At 38.8% G+C, this 8,691-nt stretch overlaps 1 protein-coding gene across 4 annotated transcripts; it reads left to right on the forward strand.

Annotated features, from left to right (window-relative positions):
* The first annotated feature begins 241 nt into the window (after positions 1 to 241).
* Positions 242 to 8,019, forward strand: MTERF1 (mitochondrial transcription termination factor 1). Of its 4 annotated transcripts, none has more exons than XM_024767078.1 (3): positions 242 to 310; positions 845 to 907; positions 5,454 to 8,019. In XM_024767078.1, exons 2-3 carry the CDS (start codon positions 876 to 878, stop codon positions 6,640 to 6,642), a joined length of 1,221 nt encoding a protein of 406 aa, XP_024622846.1. In that variant the 5' UTR covers positions 242 to 310; positions 845 to 875; the 3' UTR covers positions 6,643 to 8,019. The 4 variants fall into 4 exon arrangements, with proteins under 4 accessions (XP_024622846.1, XP_024622848.1, XP_024622849.1 ...); XM_024767080.1 differs by having other exon boundaries at positions 245 to 276; XM_024767081.1 differs by having other exon boundaries at positions 260 to 276; positions 845 to 1,091; positions 5,454 to 7,892.
* Positions 8,020 to 8,691: the final 672 nt, after the last annotated feature.

Below are 8,691 nucleotides of genomic sequence, written 5' to 3' on the forward strand. Positions count from 1 at the left end.
CCCGCAGCGACTCTGGGCCTTTGGCCGGGTCTTGGAAAAGCTCCGAGTCCCGCCCCGCCCTCCAAAATCAGACCTGAAGACTGGTTCCCCGCGCTCACCGCGGTCTCCTGCTGCCCTCTGCCGGGGCCCTAGCGTCAGGCTATGGAAGTCGGCCGCGTGGCCGCCGGGGGGCGCCAGGAGGGTGACGTCACCTCTGTGCGCGGCCCCTCGCCGGAAGTTATTCCTGTCCACTTCCGTTCCTCTGTTCTTCTCCAGACCCCAGAAGGGGAAGTAAAGGTATCTCTAGCGCCCAGTTATAGTCCAAGTTAAGGTCGGTGACTCGCTGCCGGCGGGCGTTGTCTTTTTAGAAGCGGGTCTGGGTGACTGTGATGTGTAACGGAGTCCCGTTCCCGTGCAGCCCCTTGTAGAGTTTCTTTGTGGGAGGAAGAGGGATGGAAGAACCCGTGGAAATACCCGTGGAATTTTTGAGTTAAAGACTCAACTGGGTTCGAACCTTGCTTCAACGAGCTGAGTCAAGCTAGTGAGGGAGCTCGGCGCTTTTTCTGATTTTGTAATTTTAGGAATGATGCCGACCTTTTAAGTTGTGGATGTTAAGTAAGATAATGTGTGTGAAGCACTTAGTTCTGGTTTTACAAATTATACTCTGATTCTGCCGCCTTTACCTCTTATACTCGGGCTTGTACTTGCCATTTTCTTCTCAGTATCTCTGAGAGATGCCTAGTATATAAGAGGTTATGCATCTCACGAGAACATTATGCAGCGTTAGCTGAAATTGAGCTCCTTATTCTGTATTACAAGTCCTGACGTTATTTTATCCCCGCCCCTTTTATTTTTCCATTTCTAGGAAACAGCTATTTTTCAGCTTTTCTGGAGGAATGCAAAGTTCTCTTTCCTTAAGACAAATGAGGTGAGAAGTTCATTGCTGTAAATATCTCCAAACTTAGCTCGTTTTGTCAAAAGAAGACTAACTGGAATGTAGAAGCCTGGAACCAGTGATTACCCATTTCCATTAAAAGCCTCTTTGTCCGGGGAATTGTGGAGCAGAGGGGCTCATAAATCTTCCTTTATTCCTTAGACCTCACAAGTTACAGGTACAGAGATTTTCAGTGTATTTGCTAATTTTGACCTTTAGCTCTTGGAATAGTGGCTTTGGTAATTAAAAACGGCAATTTGAGAGACAGATGGAAATAAGTTATGGAATATTAATTAGTTTTGAAATTCGTAGATTGAGGCAGTTGGTACTTCTTGCATTAGGCTGCTTAAATATTTATTCACCACGCTAGATGTAATAGTATTTTGAATGGAGATTGGATGCTAAAGGAGTAAAATAAATTGATATTCATCAGGCTTAACTTTTTTTGTGTTGAAAACTGAAAAATAACATTCTGTTTTTTCCTCTCTCTGTATATATTAATGTCCCCTCCCCCCTTTTTATTTAAGTGGTATTATCCTAGCCATTGTACTGTTAAGCAGGTTGCCACTTAGAATGTCTTGGACATCTTTCTATTGTGTTAGATCTGCCTCATCAAAAAAAATTTTTTTTTTAATTTATTTATTTTTGGCTGTGTTGGGTCTTCGTTTCTGTGCGAGGGCTTTCTCTAGTTGCGGCGAGCGGGGGCCACTCTTCATCGCGGTGTGCCGACCTCTCACTGTCGCGGCCTCTCGTTGCAGAGCACAGGCTCCAGACGCGCAGGCTCAGTAGTTGTGGCTCACGGACGTAGTTGCTCCGCGGCATGTGCGATCTTCCCAGACCAGGGCTCGAACCCTTGTCCCCTGCATTGGCAGGCAGATTCTCAACCACTGTGCCATCAGGGAAGCCCCTGCCTCATTTTTAAAAGGAGGCTGTGTAGTATTATATTGTATACATGTACCACTATTTATTAATCATTCTACTATTGGTGGCCATTTGGGTTCCTTCTTTTTTGCTGTAGCAAGTAATATTATAATGGTCATCCTTTTTTTTTTTTTTAAATAACAAATGTGTATTCTTGTCCTGTATTTCCTTTGGATAATCTCCAAGAAGGAGAAATGCTGGGTTGAAAGATATGATGGATGGTACCAAATTCCTCAACAACAGTAATATTTGAGAATTCCCCCCATTTCTTCATATGTTTACCAGCTGTTGATACTAGTTACCATTGTTTTTAGGCTTAGCTAAGACTGTTCATACCATTTTGGGGGGGTCAATTTATTGCATTTATAGTATTGTAATCAAAACCAAATTTTTGTTGCTAGTTCTAAGTCCAGTTCAGCTCTTTTTTCCCCTATGTAAATAGAACACTTAGTTTTAGACTCTTAGTAACAAATTACTATAAAACAAATGATTCACTTCAACTTCAAGTATTTCTTAAGTTAAAGATTTGTGGTAAGATACTGTTTGAATGGGATCTTGTACTGTGGATAGACATTAGGAGGATAGGCCTTTCTGAAAGACAGAACAGCTTAAAAAAAGGCAGGGAGACAAGAATGGTCAAGGATGTTTAGGACCCGAGATTTGAGAGCAATGGTGCTTTGTTGTGAGGTTGTAGAATAGAATAGATAGCTAGAAAGGTCAATCTGAAGATTTTACCTTCTAGGGGACAGCTACAGAGGTCAGGGAATCAGGGAATGAGGGACGTGATCACATCTTTGTTTTACAGGTGTACTGTGGTGGCAGTTTTGAGTGACTGATGTTAGAGAAGCAAGTTAAGTGGCTGTTATAGTCTGAGAGAATAGCAAAGAGTAGAGAGATTGGATTTCAGAGGTACTGAAGAAGCTGAATCTACATGATTTAATGACTGGGGTTGAGGAAGAGAAAAAAACCCAAAGCTTACTTTCAGATTTTTTTTTTTTTATCATGAGTGATTACCGAGTAATAGTGATTTCATTAATTAGAGGAGGGCTGGTTTTGGGGCTGGGAAGGATGCTCAGTTTGGTTTTGGACATTAAGTTGTGTGAAAGATATTTCCATGGAGAATTAACTATACACAAAGACAAAATCCCCCTATGACAGATTCAGGAGAAACCTTAATTTATTCCTCTTTTGTTAAGATATTTGGCATATATTTTTACTTTTAGTTTTTCATCAGTAGAATTTCTTTTGAATTTTCTGTGACTCGTTCAGCCCTGTTTCTCAAGAGTAGAGTGTAGTCTAGAGTAGTAGTCATAGACATTTTTGAACATGTACAATCTTAATAAAAAGGTTTATAAATGTACCTCCAATATAGGTATATTTATTTACTAATTAGTTATATACATGTTTTATAGTACTATTGTATACATTTTTACATTATGAAACATGTAAAAAGTAGAAATTTTAAAAGGCCAAGACAAATATAAATTGGAGTTTTACTGTTTTCTACCTGCGTCCCGTTGGATAATCCCTCACCCCTCTCTGGAAAGCACTGGTTTTATCTACAGCTGTCAGTGTTCTGTCCCATTATCCAGTAGAGGTCACCCTGAGCATCTGGAAGAGAGCAGGTTGTTGAGCAGGGCAAGGTAAAGCCTTCATTCTTTAGTTAGGAGGATCTTATTTTTAAGTTCCTATCTTCATGCATTTTTGGAAGAGTATGTAGTTATAGAGTAGTATGTGGTATTATGGAGACATGAAGAATAATGAACTCAAGAGTATAGGGCAATCTAAAATGTGCTTTTGCTGTTTGATGTTTACTTTGTGAGTGTTCTGCGTTTTGTTTGAATGTTATTTGAATCTATAGTTTTGGAATCTTTTGTTAATTCTTTGATGATTGGTGGATTATCTGAGTTACAGGAATGTTCCCAGCCTGTAGGCTTAATCCAAGTTCTTGTTAGATTGTAGTAATTAAAAGGACAGACACAGAGGAGCTTTTCTTATATGGATCTTGAAAGCAGTATCTCAAGCCCAGAGATATTAGTGGTGAGTTGGAACCATTTATCTCTATTTTCTATTTTATGCTTAATTAGCAGAGAGGAGAAAGGAAATGCCTCTTTTAAGTGATAAGAGCCTGTTGTAAGTAATTAGGAATCAAGAACTAAGTTTGTCACAGCTGTATAGTCTGAAAAGGAGAAAGTACAGTTAAAAAAGTATTATGTGTTGTTGTATGACTGAGACCACAAACAACTTAGGAACATAAACCATCTGACAAGCTGGATAACAGAAGAAAACTTTTCTGTTAATTTTCTCGTAAAATATTTCCTATAAATAGAGTGCTTGTTTTAGTAGGGACCTATGATTATTATCATGTATAAGTTCATCCATTTTATGCCCTATTTCTAAATGATCAGGAAAATGAGTTATCAAGGTTTTAGTCACTTGATCAAAGTTACATGTGCTGTGACACAGATGCAGAGAGCCCTGAGTTAGTCTTTTATAAAATGGTGGTGAGGAGAATGGCAAAAGTAACTTTTAAAATGTTTACATCCCATCTCTCTATATAGTTCCACATGCGGTGGACTGTGTGTATGAAATATGCCAGCTAGATCATTATGAAGATGAAAATTGGTTTGGAGTTGTTGGGTTAACCCAAGAACCAAGGGGACGTTAAGGTAAATTGAGTGACATGGAGACTGGAATCAGGAGCTATGTAAGATAAGAATTAAGGTTCTAATGATAGCATGGGTTTAACGAGTACCATGAATCTAGAAAAAGGTGTTTAAGGTGGAAATTAGGTAGTATGAAGTGTTGGTTTTCAGGGCTAGATTTAGAGGTTTAAAAAAAAATTTTTTTTTTTTGGCTGTGTTGGGTCTTCCTTGTTGTGCGCGGGCTTTCTCTAGTTGTGGCGGGTGGGGGCTACTCTTTGTTTCGTTGTGCAGGCTTCTCATTGTGGTGGCTTCTCTTGTTGTGGAGCACGGGCTGTAGAGCCCAGGCTCAGTAGTTGTGGTGCATGCGCTTAGTTGCTCCGCGGCATGTGGGATCTATCCCGGACCAGGGGTAGAACCCGTGTTCCCTGCGTTGGCAGGCGGATTCTTAAACACTGTGCCACCAGGGAAGTCCCCTAGATTTAGAGTTTGATAACCAGGAAGTGAGAACAGAGGCAAAGAAGTCTGGTATCTGTGGGCAGAGGCAAGGCCAAAGATCTAGTAAGTTAGAAGACAAGGCAGAATTGAAAGCATCAGTTAGTAGGAATAAGCCAAAGGTTTGGTAACCAGGAAGATAAAGCAGAGATGGAGAGGGGCAACTGGTTTTGGGTAGCCAAGGCAGGCAAGGCCAAATAAAAAGAGGAAGGTAAAGGCAGGAATAATTCTGGAGCAGTGATGATGCTGTACTGCTTTTCTTTATGTTAAGAATAGAACTGGCCCCTGACCCACAGATAATCAGAAGCAGTGAGCTAGGGAGTGGGAGTGTGGTGGTGGGATTGTTACCACAGCACCAGGAGAGCTGGATCCCTAGGTGTTTTCTTACAGAAATGACCATGATACTTACAGGGTCATAATATGGTCTTTTATCTCTTTAACATGTGTGTTTGTATAATATTATTATATGTTGTTTTATACAGCATTCCAAAAGGTTTGGGCTACCTGACCATTATGGCACCAAGAAACCTCTTGTATATGAGAAGTAACTTTCTTTTTGGTTCAAGATGTTGGATGATCCGATTTTCAGCAGAAGTCCTCTTTAAATCAGTTTCATTTAGGCTTTTCAGTATGAAATGTGATAATGCAGACAGTGAACCTTTGGAAAGTGCAGAACTGCTGAATAACTTACTTACTATGGGAGTAGATGTTGACATGGCAAAGAAACGACAGCCTGGAGTTTTTAATAGGAGAGGTACTAATGAGCAGAACCTGAAGACATTCCTTCTGTCTAAAGGAGCTAGCAAAGAAGTGATTGCTAGCATCATATCAAGATATCCACGAGCCATGACACGCACACCTGAAAGTCTTTCATATCGGTGGGATCTGTGGAGAAGAATTGTGACATCAGACCTTGAAATTGTAGCTATTTTGGAACGTTCTCCTGAATCCTTTTTTCGGTCAAGTAACAACCTAAACTTAGAGAAAAATATAGAGTTCCTCTACTCAGTTGGATTGACCCATAAATGCCTTTGTCGATTGTTGACCAGTGCCCCGCGTACCTTCTCCAATAGTCTCGAGCTGAATAAACAGATGGTTGAATTTTTGCGAGAAGTCTGTTTGTCTTTGGGTCACAATGATCCCACAGGTTTTGTCAGGAAGATAATTTTTAAAAACCCTTTCATCTTAATTCAGAGCACCAAACGGGTAAAAACTAATATTGAATTTTTACAGTCAGCTTTCAACTTGAACAATGAACAGCTGCTTGTTTTGATACATGGTCCAGGAGCTAAAATCCTAGACCTTTCCAATGATTGTATGAGAAGAAACTACACAAATATCAAAGAAAGACTGTTTTCTCTTGGGTGTACTACAGAAGAGATTCGGAAGTTTGTTTTAAGCTGTCCAGATGTGATCTTCTTGGGAGAGAAAAAGTTTAGTGATAAAATAGACTGCCTCATAGAAGAAAAAATTAGCATTTCACAAATAATTGAAAATCCTCGGATTTTGGACTCAAGCATAAGCACTTTAAAAAGTCGAATCAAAGAATTGGTAAATGCTGGCTATAACTTGAGTACATCAAACATCAGTCTTCTGTCTTGGAGTCAAAAAAGATATAACGCTAAATTGAAAAAGTTAAACACTGGACAGAATGTTGTTCTGGGGAATTAAGCAGAAGTCAGTCTTACAATGTAGTGACATAATTTCGTTTTGAATTTGGACCTTTCAAAAAGGAGGTTTGTTTTCTTAACCACATATATAATGTTTCTTTGGATACTTTAGTTTAAAGGTTCATAAAAACTCATGGTCATTATGCCCTGGTATACTCTTCCCAGCTACCTTTTCTGTAGTTTGAATTAGTACAACACCCAATTTTATGATATAGGCTGTGGCTTTTGTATGAATGGTAGTTGCTGAGTGCTATGGCAGAACAAGGTGTAAAAAGAAAGTACAAAATAAGCTTTTTTGGTTTCTGTTCAGATTTGAAAATTGACATTCATTTAGATAGTTCTATTTCCTATCATGGTTTTGAATGGCAACCTATTTCTCCTATTATTCCATGTATCTAATTATGGTTCATCTTCAAAATAGAATGTCAGTAAGAATATGACAACAAAAAGGAGGAATTTTTCATCCCAAATTCTACGTACTCTATTTAAACCATTAGTATGCCCCACCACTCCTCCAGTTTAGGCTCAATTTACTATGGGTATATCCTGATTTCTTTGAACATAAGGGCAACTGTGATAGGCAGAATAATGGTTACCCAAAGATATCAATGTCTTAATTCCCAGAACCTGTGGATATGTTTCGTTACATTATAAAAGGACTTTGCAGATGTGATTAAGTTAAGGACCTTAATTTGAGGTCCTGAGTTGGGGAGGTTATCCCAGATTATCTGGGTGGGCCCAGTATAATCATAAGGGTCCTTAAAAGTGGAAGAGGGAGGTAAAAGAAGAGGTCAGAGTGATGCAATGTAAGAAGGACTTGACCCACTTTTACTGGCTTTGAAGGAGGAAGGGGACATGAACCAAGGAATGCAGGAAGGGGACATGAACCAATGGAAAAGGCAAAGAAGCATTCCTCACTAGCACCTCAGAAAGGAACGCAGCCGTGCTGAGACCTTGAATGTAGCCCAGTGAGACCCATGTCAGACTTCAGACCTACAGAACCAAAAGATAATAAACTGGTGGTGTTTTAAGCCACTGAGTTTGTGATAATTTGTTACAGCAGCAAACAGACTAATATAACAACTAAATAGATGATTAGTTGCATTTTAGGTGAAGAAGTGTACGTTTAGTTTAGTATAGTATCTGTATTTCTTCCTCTTATACTTTCTTTATCCACCTATCTTTCTGGAATGGCTAATAAGTTAGTGTTTGTAGTTTCCTCTAAATGTATGTATAAAAAACTAAATGTAAGAATAAAATCTAAATAAAGGAATACTTTTGCCTAATGAGTGTAGTTTAAAGAAATAATGATGGTTTCTGTATATTTATATTTTGTTGGTGTTTCTGTTAATACAAAGAACCAAGAATTTTTAGAGGCGCTGACTTAAAAAATGACAAAGAGATGACATCTGTATCTTGAAGACATTCACAGTCTAGCTCTGACATAAACTGAAAGAGAAGGAACAAATTATATGAGCTTAATTACTTTTAATTGCTTTCCAGAGGCATTTGTTTTCTAGATGTGGATTTTGAATTAAGTAACAATGACGCTAACCTTTTAAGCCTTTTTTTTCCTTTTATTGAAGTACATATAGTTGATTTACAGTATTATGTTTCAGGTGTACGGCATAGTGATTCAGTATTGTTTTTGTAGATTATACTCCATTATAGGTATATATAAGATAGGTACACACCCCCCGCGCCCCCCAAGATAATGGGTATAATTCCCTGTGTTAAGCCTTATTTCTTATTATTGATGCCTCACAAAAACTTACTCCCACCAGTGATAGAAACCAAATGCCTGTTTTTTCAAGGCCATTTGTATGTCAGTGATCTCTTATATTTCCAATAAAGTATTTGATGACAAGCATGGCATAATTTAGAAAGCACGGACTGTATAGAGACATTTCTTTAGAGTAGTATATCTGGGTACTGTTCCTGACCAGCTCTGTAACTTTGTGTAAATAATTTTACTGAACTTGTTTTCTCATCTGTAAGATGAAAAATTGAACTCACAGAGTTGTTAAGAATCAGATGATATAGGGTCTCT

This window comes from Neophocaena asiaeorientalis, unplaced genomic scaffold (assembly GCF_003031525.2).
Source record: "Neophocaena asiaeorientalis asiaeorientalis breed wild unplaced genomic scaffold, Neophocaena_asiaeorientalis_V1.1 scaffold70, whole genome shotgun sequence".
NCBI lineage: Eukaryota > Metazoa > Chordata > Mammalia > Artiodactyla > Phocoenidae > Neophocaena > Neophocaena asiaeorientalis.

Coding starts and splice junctions, on each gene's coding strand:
- MTERF1 (XM_024767078.1), top strand. CDS start 876: ATGCAAAGTTCTCTTTCCTTAAGACAAATGAG. Junction 908..5,453: donor CTTTCCTTAAGACAAATGAG/GTGAGAAGTTCA, acceptor TGTTTTATACAG/CATTCCAAAAGGTTTGGGCT.